General features: G+C 33.0%; 2 protein-coding genes across 3 annotated transcripts in view; one reads left to right on the forward strand and one right to left on the reverse strand.

Moving 5' to 3' along the window:
- Positions 1-12,676, forward strand: part of LOC114341868 (octopamine receptor beta-2R) — a 743,861-nt gene extending 731,185 nt beyond the window's left edge. For both annotated transcript variants that reach the window (XM_050643150.1, XM_050643151.1), the window contains 2 exons: positions 2,020-2,225; positions 9,600-12,676. In XM_050643150.1, coding sequence (XP_050499107.1) covers positions 2,020-2,225; positions 9,600-9,770 — 377 coding nt within the window. In that variant the 3' untranslated portion in view covers positions 9,771-12,676. The remainder of the gene's footprint in view (positions 1-2,019; positions 2,226-9,599) is intronic.
- Positions 1-15,695, reverse strand: part of LOC126879849 (chaoptin-like) — a 331,796-nt gene that overhangs the window by 118,707 nt on the left and 197,394 nt on the right. The gene's annotated exons all lie outside the window — the stretch shown is intronic.

Below are 15,695 nucleotides of genomic sequence, written 5' to 3' on the forward strand. Positions count from 1 at the left end.
AGGGACAGGGTCTGGAATGACTTGATCAGGGAATGAGCCTAGGTAGGGTGCATCGAAAAAGATGGATTTTTTTGCGATGGAAAAGTAATACCTCACAATAGTTGCCCAATCAACTGTTAAGTATTTTGGTAAAATCTGGTCGAAATTGGAAAATATCTTCTGCCTCCCCAAAACAATTAAAAATTTTGAAAAAATATTAATAGACGAAAAAAATTTTTATTTTAAAACGAAAATGTAATACCACACAAAAGTTGCCTAACACACTATTTAGTATATTAGTAAAATTAGGTTGAAATAAAAAATATTTTTTGCCCCCCACGGCAACTTAAAATTAGAAAAAATACATTAATATGCGAATTTCTTTTGTAAGGGAACTGTAATAGCTCATAAAAAGTGAATAAATAAATTCGGTTTACATTGGATAATATTTTCTGGTTTCACAAGGAAATTAAAAAGTTTACTTACGAAAAGTGTGCTCCAGCATTATTTTTATAACAAAATAGCCAACTTATCCGTCTCCCTTACGTCACCAAAATGTTTTAATACTAAAATAAATATAAGTACAAAATTACTATAATTTTAAAATAGTTCATTAGGTATATAAATATCACAAAAATATGGTAAAAAATTCTGTTCGAAGATTTCTTCCAATTTGGCATTAAAATGAGGCATAGTTTTTCTGGAATCAATTCGCGTTTTTATAAATCCACTCCTCGAATACGCTCCAGCTCCACAAACTTCTAGAGAATGTTGTGTCACAAGCTTGACACATCGTTCTACATATTGTTTGTGGCAGTAATATTTCTCAATCTCAATGTTAAAAGGATCTAAGTTAGGATTCCTAATAAAATCTCGCAGATCGTCACTCGAAAATCTAGAGAATATAGGTGGTTCTCTAAGGTGATATTCTTGCTAGTTAATTAACTCAAAGTAATCGTTTGAATCAAAATTTTTATAGGAGAAAGTTTGAAGACCCTCACGTTTTTTGATTTGGTCACTTGCAAACTTCTTTTGATGTCCAAGGGGTAGATCATTTGAATATCGCAGACGTACAAACCACTGAAGCGATTTTTCAAGATGTTCTTCTAACGTTTTGCATTACCCTTAACGGCAGTATTTACGACTGTTCCGTCGCATGTAATAGCTGGATTTGATACTTTCTGATGTTCGAGACAGCGGTGACAGATATATCCGAAATATTTGCACCACTAATATAAGATACGCAGACGACACGTATTCGCTGACAGTTCCTCCAGGAGTGAATGAATAGAATCACAGAAGTAAGTCAGAGATATGTAAGAAAACAAAATTTATCATAATCTATAAGGAGGAACCGCAATTTGGTCAAATCTGTGTTAACGGTCAACAAATAGAAAGAGTAAAAACATACACCTACGCTGGTACTAACGTCAATGAAAATTGGGACCATTCCCTAAAAATTAAATGTAGGATAGAGAAATCAAGATGTGCACTTCAAAAAATGTCTAAGCTATTCAAATTCCATGATTTATCAATACCTATAAAAATCAGGTTACTACGATATTAAATATTTCCTATAATGTTGTGAGGAGTTGAGTCGTAAACTCTCTCTTTTCACCTGTAAGAAAATTGAGATTTATCAAATACCTCGGTCACATCATGAGGAAGAGTGAGACATATGGACTGCAGCAACTAATCCTGCAGGGAAAAGTAGAAAGAAAGCGAGGACCAGGAATGCGAAGGATTTCCTAGCTGAAAAATATACGTACGTAGTTCAACACAACAACCACAAATATTTTTAGAGCAGCAGTATGCAAAGTACACAGGGCCATGATGGTCGCCAACATCCAAAACGGATAGGCACTACAAGAAAAAGAATCCTATGGGTAGTAGCTTAGCACCATTTTTCGCTCGAGAGTAAGTGGCTCAACCGCAGGTTCAATGTCTGAATCTGCGGTTTCTGTAGTACCGAAGTTAATGGAGGTTAACTTTGTTAATGGAGGTTAACAACGTTACATGTAATACTAATTTTCCTTGTAGGTTCCTGTTTCGTTGGTTGGGTACCAGCTCTCCTATTTTATATCCTCACCTGCGAAGATTGTCCTATAAATGGACCGGCTCTAGAAAGACTTAATACTGAATACAAATATGAAGTAATGACAGTTCGCTTAATGGAAAATACGCTCATTATTATGAAGATGTTTGCCAATCCCATTATCTACACAATCAGGATAAAGGAGATTAAAGTAAGTACATTTATGTTATTTTTTTTTCATGATCATATTTCAGTGCGTCACAGTTTTTCGATTTCTTTCTAACGCATTTAATTGTATGTGACAGAAAAAAGGCACGTCGGTGATTACATTTCGTCGGTGACATTTAAAACATTTATTCTAGTTATTCTAGTTGTCGATAAATGGCGCCATAATAAAAAAATATTTTTTTTTAATTAGATAATAATATTACAAATATAACCTGTATAATTTATAAGACTATACAAATCAAAGAAAATACCATTTTATAAATGCAAGAAACACATTTGATTGGTTTTTATTCCAAATTGAAAATAAAATGTGACAACTGCCAGATTTAACTAAAATGTCATGTTAGAATAAATGTCATAAATGTGTATTTTCCTATCATTTGTTACGCACTGAAAAATGCTCATGAAAAGGACAATAGTAAAAAAAACTGCTCTTTACATTAAGAACATAGGCGCAAATATTTTTCGGCTACCGTTATTAAGGTTTTTGTCTATCTCCAAGCCCATATGGTATAGTCCGTTCTTTAACGGTAAAATATTGCAAAACCTCTAAATTTTAAAGAACCGCTTGGATTGACATGAAATTTGGCATACACATAGCTAATAAGTCAAAGAAAAAAAGTGATATTGTGCCGATATGTGCTTTTGCCCTGGGGGTATTTTCACCCCCTCTTAAACTGGCTAATTTTAAGTAACTTTTGTTCTATAGAGTTTTTTCACTAAGTCAATACTTTTTGAGTTATTTGGCAATGAATATGTTCATTTTTTTCAACAAAATAACCACGCTTTTAGACGGTTTTTCTCAAATAACTCAAATAGTAAGTATTTTGTCGAAAAAATATTCTTAGCAAAAATATAGCCTGTAAAAAATTTAAAAAAAATGGTGTATATATCACGTCTCTTCACCTAGTAGAAGTAGAATTATAGCTAATGAAATATAGGTTCATATTCATCAAATTCCAAATGGAATACTTTAACGTGAAATAGCCAAAAATGAAGCACATTTCGGGGAAAACTCATTAAAACTTATTTAAATTATTTAAAAAAAGCTTCATTTTTGTTTTATAAAAAAAATTTTTAGCATCAAAATTAAACAAGCTACGCTCAAAATAAAGTTAGTCCCTTTTGATTTTGGTAAAAAAATCGAGAAAATCACCCCCTAATTAGTATCTTAAATGAACTTAATCGTTACGACTTCACAAGTTTCTTGACTCGTGTATATATTTTTTATATGATCTGTAAGTTTCATCAGTTCAAAGTCCTTATTATTGAAAGGGCTGTAGTTAAAAGGGGTTGAACGAGCCACTGATCACCAATGTATGCAAATTTAGAAACACCAGATCCTAATCAATTTTTGTCTAACAGAAAAACAAAAAAATACATGGTATTCAGAAAAGCAAATCTGACTTTTTTTGTTTTTCGAGATTTTTGGCATCTCTAACAATTTTTAAGTTATTTTGAAAAAAGCATATTTTTCAAAATTTAAATTTTTAATAATTTTACTTTGAAACCAAATTTTTTCCAAAATAAGCACTTTGAATCGATGAAACTTACAGATCATATAAACACAACATAAGTAAAATAATTTGTGGAGCGGTAACGATTAATTTCATTTAAGTTGCTAATTAGGGGGGGTCTTCCCAATTTTTTTTTTGCAAAAACAAAAGGGACCAACTTTATTTTGAGCGTAACTTGCTTAAATTTAATGCTAGAAACTTTTTGTAAAAACCGAAATAAAGCTTTTTTCAAACTCTTTAAAAAAGTTATAATGGGTTTGCCCCAAAAAGTGCTTAATTTTTTGGATATTTCACGTCGAAATATTCTATTTGAAATTTGGTGAATATGAATATATTTTACATTGGCTATAACTCTGGTTCTACGAGATCCAAAGACCTAACGCGTACACCATTTTTTTACTATTTTATAGGCTATATTTTTGCTAAGAACGTTTTTCCGACAAAATACTAACTTTTTGAGTTATTTGCGAAAAACCCTCTAAAAATGTGGTTATTTTGTTGAAAAATGAACATATTCACTCGCAAATAACTCGAAGAAAAGTGTTGACTTGGCGTAGAAGCTCTATAGAACAAAAGTTACTTAAAATTAGTCAGTTTACCCATTTCCGGACTTATTTTGGACATATATTTTTTCACCCCCAAAAGGGGGTGAAAGTCACCCCCAGGGCAATAGCACACATCGGCACAATATCACTTTTTTCTTTGACATGTAAGCTATACGTATGCTAAATTTCATGTCAATTCAAGCGGTTCTTTAAAATTTAGAGCAAAAACCGTGAAAGAATGGACTAATAGTATTGCTATTTTTATCGTTGCTGTCTCTCAATCTAGTGCATGCCCGTCCCGGTAGTCTTCTTCTTTCTTGGTTAGACTGCTATGCTAGTTTCTGCTATGGCATCGGTCATCTGGTTCTCATTGGCATTGGATGTGACCTGCCCATCTGATCCTTTGTATATTGGCGTTTCTTAAATGTCTGGGTGTTTGTATAGTTCCTTAAGTTATATATTTGATAAAGATAAAAAAGATCAAGGCAGGTTTTGTTTTTATTTGATTCAGAGTTGGACCACCATCTCCATATAGCTATTTCAGCATCCTTATGCCTCATCGGTGAAGCTCAGAAGTCTCAACTCTGAAGGAAATACAAACAATTCTGCCAATTTAAGGCAAACCATCGCAATGCAATGAACCCACCTCTGACACGCAATTCAGCGACATCTCTCGTATTACGAGGAAAACAACGAAAAGCCCCAGATGCAAAGTTTACTACCTTTTAAACAATTAGAATAATTGAAATAAAAATATAATAAACAATATTTTAAATCCAAGACTTTTCGTTAATAAACTGCTTTCTGGCTGCATGCCATATCTCCGGATTTTACAATATATAATCACAAGAGACGACGAAAGTAGGAGAAAGCAAATAGAGGACGCTTAGGCCACGCATTTACCTTCCCTTCGTCAAGGAAAAGGACCGAAAGACAGTTTCTAAATACTCAAACTGAGTAAAAATGGTATAAAAAATGATAAAATATTATTTGTTCTTATCTTATGTTTCTGTGTGCCTTCATCAATTATTAGGCTATATACTTTTTCGAACACTTTCCATTTGAAGTACCGGAATATTTCTTCTGTTGCTTTTATTAATGTCCAATTTTTGCATCCGTACAATACTATTGGTCTTATAATAGCTTTATAAATTTGTATCTTTATAATATATCACACCCTTCCACTCCTAGAACCTTTTAAACTAGTCGAAAACTTAAGGCCAAAGAGGCCCTGGACAAAAACAAGGTTCATGATTCACAGACATAAGAAACTGGTGCAGCATACTTGATGTCTGCAGGATACTTGATGTCTGAACAATATTACTCAGCAAACAGACCGACGTGTTAATTACGTGAATTTTGGGTACTTTTGTCACCAATATACGTAAATTGCTTACGTGAATTTCACGTGAAAATTTGGTTGAAATGTCACATTGAAAATACGTCTTTAAATTACGTGAATAACTCGTCTTCAATAGACGTGTTATTTACCTTAAATAGCAATAAAATGTTTTGGGAAATTCACGTTGCAAATACATGTTGATTAACGTATCTTTTAGGGAATGTATATATTAGTATTCACGTGAAAGGTACGTCCTCCGTTCACGTAAATAATTCGACCTTAATTAACTTATGAATCACGTAATTATTATCCTCATATGATATAAATAAAACAAGCATATACAGTATTAACAATGTATTTATTTAGTAGAATTTAGAGACTTTAAAACATTTGTCTTGTGTAATTATTATACAAGATAATGAACCAAAAGTGGTACCGACAAAATCCAACACAGGTCACTTTTTATTTCGAGGACGACACTTCGACACTTTCTTGTTTTTTCTAATTGCATCATCGGCACTTCAACCCTCGAGCAGTGGGGTAAATGTTAATACAAAAGACATTATTATAAATAAACCCGTCTAAAATAAAACGAGGAAATTAAAGCTCTTCACGTTTCACTTTTTGTTGTGAGGAATGTGAGAAGCTGATATTAGAGGTTATGATTATTTTTAAATTACAGTTAAACTATTCTACTTACTTTAAATTAGTATTACGTATTTTTTTTGTTTTTAAATTTATTCTACTATTAACTAATTGGCCTTACTAAAGATCTATTTCAATACCAGAATAATATAAAAAAAATAATCCTATCGAAACGTATCTATTATTCGATAAATCGATTAATTTAGTTTTCGAACCAACTATGTTAATCACGTACCGTGGTCACGTGACAGTATTTAAGGGAGGAGCTTGGTAGTACGTCATCACCGCGCGCGATTTGAAAATTAGACTCGACATCATTTTAGCTCCTGTGATATTTTTAAAGAAAAAAATAGCAAAAATAGCTTCAAATCAAGGTTGGATTGAAATAGTTATGCTAAATGATTTTAAAAGCGAAATCATAAACTTTTTGTTTAAATATTGCTATTATTTACATTACTTTTACGTGACATACATCTAATTTTTCGACGTCCATAAAATACAGTGAGTAAAATTCAAGCGATACGTATTTAACCAACACCGTTGTAAAATTTTGTTTTTCAAAATATTTCTCAAAATTTAACCAAAGGAAGTTATTTCTGTTTCGTGATTATTACGTGAAATAAACGTACCTTTGCGATGTAACCGACATTCACACCTATTATAAAAAACATGTCTGTACTATATTCGTCATTATGATTTTATATTATTCTAATGTCAAACATGTATAAAGGAAGCACTAATACATAGGTGAATGATTTGACACTGAAATACGTTTTTTTCCCGTCATAAATCACCGAGTTACGTATTCGTTGAAATTTGCCGTAAATTTAACGTAATCATCACGTAACGGGGCTCAAATCTGTTTGCTGGGAAAAACTGCATAAGAAGAGTTCCTCTACATTCGACAATCGGCATGAACGCTTAGCCCAGATTCACACACTAAGAATTTGAACGTGCGATCGCTAGAACGCACGATGAGATTCCAAGGGTGGATCGAGCAATGCCATGGGCCATGGTAACTTTCACATTACACGGCGACTTCACCGAACGTTCCAACCGCCGCGCCGGGTAATGTGAAATGTACCACAGGATTTCTCGAGACATCATTGGAATGTCATCGTGCGTTCAGCGATCGCACGTTCAAATTCTTAGTGTGTGAAACTGGACTTGGATAAAAGGAAGGAGAGGAATTAGGTCTAAGGAACACTCGTGGATCGAGAACCTTCATCAATGCCATGAACACCACACAAGATCGAGACACCCCAGCAAACAGACCGACGTGTTAATTACGTAAATTTTGGGTACATTTGTCACCAATATACGTAAATTGCTTACGTGAATTTCACGTGAAAATTTGGTTGGAATGTCACATTGAAAATACGTCTTTAAATTACGTGAATAACTCTTCTTCAATACACGTGTTATTTACCTTAAATAGCAATAAAATCTTTCGGGAAATTCACGTTGCAAATACGTGTTGATTAACGTATCTTTTAGGGAATGTATATAATATTAGTATTCACGTGAAAGATACGTCCTCGGTTCACGTAAATAATTCGACCTTAATTAACTTATGAATCACGTAATTATTATCCTAATAATATGATATAAATAAAACAAGCATATAAAGTATTAACAATGTATTTATTTAGTAGAATTTAGAGACTTTAAAACATTTGTCCTGTATAATTATTATACAAGATAATGAACCAAAGATGGTACCGACCTAAAGACACATTAAAAAATTTGCCAACACAAAACACAACAAAGGTCACTTTTTATTTCGAGGAGGACACTTCGACACTTTCTTGTTTTTTCTAATTGCATCATGGCACTTCAACCCTCGAGCAGTGAGGTAAACGTTAATACGAAAGACATTACTATAAATAAACCCGCCTAAAATAAAACGAGGGAAATAAAGCTCTTCACGTTTCACTTTTGTTGTGAGAAATGTGAGACTTGTGAGAAGCCAGAGACGCCCAGAGAAGCTGATATTAGAGGTAATGATCATCGATTATAAAAATCGATTATTTTTAAATTACAGTTAAACTATTCTATTTACTTTAAATTAGTATTACGAATTTTCTTTTTGTTTTTAAATTTTTTCTACTATTAACTAATTGGTCTTACTAAAAATCTATTTCAATACCAGAATAATATAAAAAAATAATCCTATCGAAACGTATCTATTATTCGATAAATCGATTAATTTAGCTTTCGAACCAACTATGTTAGTCACGTGATGGTATTTGAAGGAGGAGAAAGGCTTGGTAGTACTTCATCTTCTTCTTCTTCTTATGCAATCCACTAATGGATGTTCGCGATCACGTTTGACCATTTTTCTCTATCCCTTGCAGTATGTATTAGGTCTCCTATGTTTTTTAGTCCTGTCCATTGTTTGACATTACGGAGCCATGACATTTTCTTCCTGCCCACTCCCCTTCTTCCTTCGATCTTTCCTTCAATTAAGGTTTGCAGAAACTGATATCTTTCATTTCTAATTATGTGTCCCAGGTATGCCGTTTTTCTCTGTTTAATTGTGCACATCAGTTGTCGTTCTGTACCAATTCTTCTCAGGATTGTACTTCATCACCGAGCGCGATTTGAAAATAAGACAATATCATTTTAGCTCCTGTGATATTTTTAAAGAAAAAAATAGCTTCAAATCAAAGTTGGATTGAAATAGTTATGCTAAATGATCTTAAAAGCGAAATCATAAACTTTTTGTTTAAATATTGGTATTATTTACATTACTTTTACGTGAAATACATCTAATTTTTCGACGTCCATAAAATACAATGAGTAAAATTCAAGCGATACGTATTTAACCAACACCTTTGTAAAATTTTGTTTACAAAATATTCCTCAAAATTTAACCAAAGGAAGTTATTTCTGTTTCGTGATTATTACGTGAAATAAACGTACCTTTGCGATGTAACCAAAATTCACAAATATTATAAAAAAACATGTACTATATTCGTCATTATGATTTTATATTATTCTAATGTCAAACATGTATAAAGAAAGCACTAATATATAGGTGAATGATTTGGCACTGAAATACGTTTTTTTCCCGTCAAAAATCGTCGAGTTACGTATTCGTTGAAATTTGCCGTAAATTTAACGTAATTGTCACGTAATTGGGCTCAAGTCTGTTTGCTGGGACATGGCCAATTTTCATGGAGGCTACCGAGTTTACATGTTAAATTTTCTTCTTTTTCCTTTAATTCTGTTTATTTTAAACGAGAAATAAATAACAAATAAATTTGAATATGCATAAATTACATATCTATGTTTGTTTCTTTTAGGACAGCACCCATAGGATGTACCTTGCGATCGTTGGACTGTTCTGCCCAAGTCGAAGAAACAACAATTCATACGGATTAGCATACCAACCATCACGGAAACAACACAGTGTTGTCACGTCTCAAATACGCATGAACTCTTTTCGTACTTCAACGGAGACTCAAGTCATTTGACAAGAGGTTATGATGCAAAATACACTGTTGTAAATTGTTGTGAATTTTCTGTATCGATTGCCGTGTTGGGAGAGGCAGGAATGTATAAAGATTTAATATTATAATGCGACTTAGGCTGAGCTTATCCGAAATTAGTAGTATACGTTAGTATACGTTAGTAGTATAGTTATTTTACGAATTTGCAACTACTTTGGATTAGGAATGAAAGCTTTGACTAAAGGAATTAGACAAGCGGCACACCCCTAATTTGTGGCTTAGACATCGAAAAAGCAACTATGATAGGTGAATGGCAAAATTTGGTCATTATTTATGTTTTGGAGGTCGCTGAATCCGAATATGAAGTTTATTTTTATCTAGAATTGGTGTAACATGTTCCAAAATCAAATTTTGAGCAAAAATGAAAAATAATTGAGTTTTCAACTTTAATTCGCTGTATCGACAACATTTGAGTTATGTTTTAATGCTGTGTTAGCTAAAATTACAAACTAAAAAGTTTGTCACTAAACTTTTTTAAGTAAACATGAAATTAACGAAATCTGACGAAAAAATGTTTAAAATATAACAACTCCTCTTTTAATTTTTTTAAACATTTCAGACAAATCTCATTGTTATCTAAATACTTCAAAGATGATACAGTAAATTTTCAAAAGGAAATATTTACACCGACCAAAGATTTGAAAAATCATCAAAATTGATTTTTCGCATTTTTGCACACAATTTTATTTTTTAACATGTTCCACCAATTTTAGATAAAAATAAACTTTATCTTCAGATTCGGGGCCTCGAAAACATAAACAATGACTAAAAATGGTCATTCACCTGAAAGTTGATTTTCGTGGTCGGTATATCGTCATTTTAGGGGTTGCTGCCGCTTGCCTAAATGAACTTCTTCTTCTTCAAGTGCCATCTTCGTTCCAAAGGTTGGCGATTATCAGGGCTATACGTATTTTCGATACTGCTGACCGAAACAATTCGTTGTTGCTACAGCTATACCATTCCCGTAGATTCTTTAGTCAGGAGTTTCGTCTTCTTCCTATGGACCTTTTTCCTGCTATCTTCCCCTGCATAATTATTATAAACAGTTCATATCTTTCGCCTAAATGAACACATTAATGTGATTCATCGTTGCGTCGATGACACGATTTATGTCGGAATATAAGCGACAGCGTTTTTTCATATCATGAACACATTGCTGCGATTAATCGCTGTGACGACGACGCGTTTTGTCTCATTGAGTACATTAAACCGATGACTACAGCAAGTCTGGAATGGGTTCTTTAGAATATTTGCGAAACCAGCTCATGCTGTTCTTTTTGACAAGTTTTAAAACATTAATTGTGATTAATATCACTGAATGTTTATTTACATATTTACAAAGACTTGAATTTTGTATGTAAGTATTAAACAATAATCTATCGAATATCAAACAATAGTAAGAATAAATAAGAAAATAATGCTCCAGTTTTTTTCTCAACTTGTTGCCATTCAGCAATAGTCAATCGAGCCCTGCGGGCTCTCCTGTCAGGCATAACCTGTTCTTACCCGGCAATAGCCAGGCAACAAGTTTTCAAAAAATTGTTACAATATTTTCAATTTATTCTCACTTTCTTTGTGATGAGTTATGTCTATAGTCAAGTATTATGTCAGATGCCCTTCGTTGCTACACAAACATGAACATTCAGTGACATTAATGACAATTAACCTTTTACAACTTGTCAAAGAGAACACCATGCATAGTTATAGCAGCACATATTCAGGCGAAGATGTCAATAAAATATTAGTTAAAATGATTCAAAATGAAAGTTTATTCATGAAATAATCTTACCGAATTACACTCGAGCCCTTAAAAATTACCGGTTTGTTTTACCTTCGTGACAGTTTGACATAATTTCACTCCACACTAAATTAAAACTGTCAAAGAGTCACTAGAGATACAAATCGATAATTTCAGAGCTCTCGTTTAATTACTACTGATTATTTCATTTATAGAGATTCTGACCAATAGAAGGATAAATACAAGAATGCAAAAATACAAGAATAAATATGACAGCGGGAATTTTTTTCGATAATTTCGCGTCGTCAAGTATTACGCCAGGACCTCGATTTTTGACCCTTCGCTTCGTTATCGAACGTATTCGCTTCGCATCTGTTTAGTGTACAGATAGCGAATGATCGACAACGAAGCGAAGGGTCAAAAATCATGGTCCACAGTTGACAAATACTTTCTCTTCATTTGGGTTAAGATTAGTTCAATAGTTCAATCAGGTTAAGTTCGATATGATACGGTGGTGATCACAAATTCGTATATCTACGTTCTTTTGCTACTTCATCTACAGCATATATGCATCTTAAATTTTTGGTGAGTGTACCTAACTTACATAAAAATAAAAACTCTTTTTAAGTAGGTATTCCTTCTTCTATCTTCACTTCTTAGTTTATTAACCAATCTTGAAGGTTTTTCTTTTGCCAATTTTTATTGTCCGTTACTAGATTTGTTATTTAATCTTGAATGGTAGCCGGCATTGTCCATAACTACGACAGAACAGGCCCGTAAGTACCATTGGGGCAACCGGGGCAGTGCCCTGGGGCCCCCAGTTAAGAGGGGCCCCGCAGGTGCCCCTTTTTTGACTGTGCATAGAGTTTAACGATGAAAATAAAAATATGTATTTTAAAAGCCGATCCCAACGAAATATTTTCAAATGACACAATTTTAAAAAGACCTTACAGGAGCACCTTAGAACTGAACATAAAGTTTTAATTTTTCACTGGAGAAATTAGTATTTTCGACTAAAATGTAATTGGAACAGAACCCTTAGAAGGGCCCCTCAGGCCTGAGCTGAGCTGGGGCTCCTGAGAACTTAATATAAAAATTTAAATTAATACTTAGGAAATTAGTTATTTCGGCGTAATAAAACCTAAAATGCCATTGGAAGAGGGGCCCGGGCTAAGCTGAGGCCCCCGAGACCTTTCGTAAAGATATAAATTGTTACTGAGGAAATTAGTTATTTTGGTGAAATAAAAACTAAAATGCAACCGGAGTAGCGCCCCCCGGTCCCAGCTACTTTGTCTTAACCAATTTATCCCAGACCACATCTTGATACGTGAACGGAACCACATATTGAAAAGAAAGGTAAGGGTAAGATGGAATTAGCACATTGGAATCAGCCCTACCAGTACCACAGCATAATAAATCTAACAGCAGTGACGTTATTCGCCTTCGAGAGTGTCACTGCTGAAATAAGATTCTGCTCTCATTAGAGCTGTATACAATTATTTCCAGACGGGTTCCTCCTTTTTGACATTTTCCTATCTCCGTCAATGTTCTTCCACTTTTTTCGTATCGAATTTTACCGCATTCTTGAATTCTTCTTCCACCTTTTCAATTTTCTGTATCTCCTCTTCCTGCATTTTCTCTAAATAAACCTTCATATCTTCATATTTTTCCATTCGGTTTTTGAAGTTTCAAGAAATTTTCTTTTTATTGTTTCATTATACAGGGTGTAACAAAAATACAGGTCATAAATTACATGGCATATTCTGGGACCAAAAATAGTTCGAATGAACCTAACTTACCTTAGTACAAATATGCACAGAAAAAAAGTTACAACCCTTTGAAGTTACAAAATGAAAATCGATTTTTTCCGATATATCGAAAACTATTGAAGATTTTTTAATTCAATGTTGCATTCTTATTGCAGGAACACCTTAAAAAGAAATTATAGTGAAATTTGTGCACCCCATAAAAATGTTATGGGGGATTTGTTCCCTTAAACCCCCCAAACTTTTATGTACGTTCCAATTAAATTATTATTGTGGTGCCATTAGTTAAACAGGATATTTTTAAAACTTTTTTGCCTCTTAGTAGTGTTTCGATAAATCAGTTTTAATCGAGATGCGGCTTCTTTTTTAATATATTTACATAAAATGTTTCTGGGGGTTTTGTGCCTTTAAACCCCCCAAATATTTGTGTACGATCGAATTAAACTATTATTGCGGTAACATTAGTTAAATACAGTGTTTTTAAAATTTTTTGCCTCTTAGTATTTTTCCGATAAGGCACCTTTTATCGAAATGTGGCTTCTTTTCTAATATGGTTCAGAATATACCTCAAACTGTAATTATTATTATAAATACGTTCATATTACCAGGTCTGTATAAATAATCGTACATAACAGTATAAAAATATGTGGTGGATTTGACAAATATTCAAAATATCTCGATAAAAACTAGCTTTTCGAAAAAGTACTAAGAGGCAAAAAAGTTGTAGAAATATTGTTGTTAACTAATGGTGCCACAATGATAATTTGATTGGAACGTACACAACAGTTTGGGGGTTTAAGGGAACAAAACCCCCATAAATTTTTTATGGGGTGCACAAATTTTATTATAATTTTATTTTAAGATGCTCCTGTCATGAGAATGCCACATGTCCGTTTTCAATAAGAAACCACAAATACTTTTCGATAAATTGGAAAAAATCGACTTTTATTTTGTAACTTCAAAGGGCTGTAACTTTTTTATGTGAACATTTGTACTAAGGTAAGTTATGTTGAATCGAACTATTTTTGGTCCCAGAATATGTGATTTAATTTATGACCTGTATTTTTGTTACACCCTGTATTATCTCATTTTGTTTTACTATCTGTTCATTTTGTTGTTATTTTTTTAAATTTTTTAAAGCAAATAAAAATTAAAGCAAATAAAATAATAATTGAAAATAATTTCAAAATTTTTTTATTGGTCAACTAAAATAGCAATATGTAGGTTCAAGAAACTTCAGTCATAGAATCCATTAAAATTCGTTTTCAAGGGGTTAAATATCAAACATTTTTCCGGACCCTGCCTTCCGCTGGGGGGTAAAAGCCCTGACCCCCCGGCAGGGGGCCCCCAGATCAGCTTTGCCCCGGGGCCCCTAACATCGTAGTTACGGCCCTGCGACAGAATTCATCAGTAGGAAATATAACGAGCGATCCACAATTATTGGGATCAAAGCTGGCCGTGCAAAAAATTACGTATGTCGTGTTTTAATCTGAATTTATATCATTGGTTAATCAATTAATTTTGATCAACATTATAAAACATAAAAAATCAGTCAAAACCTTTAACACAGAACTTTAATCAAAAATGAAAATAATTAACAAAATTATAAGTAACAATAATAAATAGAATCAAACAAGATGGTGTATATGTCCACCAGCAACATCTCTACATAACCTAACTTTTTTGTTAAGTTGACGTACACTGCAAAGTTGACGGTAAACTGGAAAGTATATCTGAATTAAGAATAGACATGCACTGTTTAGCTATCTCTGTCGTTCAGAGCCACCTATGGTGACAATAATTTTGGATCACACGTTATCATTATCCCAATCATCAAAATGGTTTAATTTAATGTTCACAGGAATTGGTATAATTTTGACAAGCTCCACATACGACGGCGACGTCTTATGTCAAGTTAGTAACACTCATGAATTCCGGTCTTTCAGGTACCTATCTTACTCCTCAACCCGTCACTTGCTATACATAATATTAAATGCTAAATAATAATTTTGGATAGGCTAGTCAGCTTAAATGTCTGCTGTAAATTTTGGTACTATGCTATTTACTGTGATGTCAAAGTGAAATGTAAACATATGTGTTGAAAAGTAAAGCATTTTAACATAAAAATTTTGTTTTATTTTTTGTTATTCCTTAAAACTAAAGAAGTTGTTACTCTATCAAAAAGTCATTTGCAAAAGTATTTATTTAAAAGCAATTATATTTAAGGGTTTGTGTTACAAGAAACAATTAATTGTTACAAAACAATGACACTACCAGACATTGCAACACAATCAACCATGGTGAGAGCCAGTGTTGCAAGAATACGAAAGTTAGAAGTTAGAAAAGGATTTAAGAATAGCAGAGAGATCTAAGAGTAGTAGTATT

The sequence above is a fragment of the Diabrotica virgifera genome, chromosome 2 (assembly GCF_917563875.1).
Source record: "Diabrotica virgifera virgifera chromosome 2, PGI_DIABVI_V3a".
Lineage (NCBI taxonomy): Eukaryota > Metazoa > Arthropoda > Insecta > Coleoptera > Chrysomelidae > Diabrotica > Diabrotica virgifera.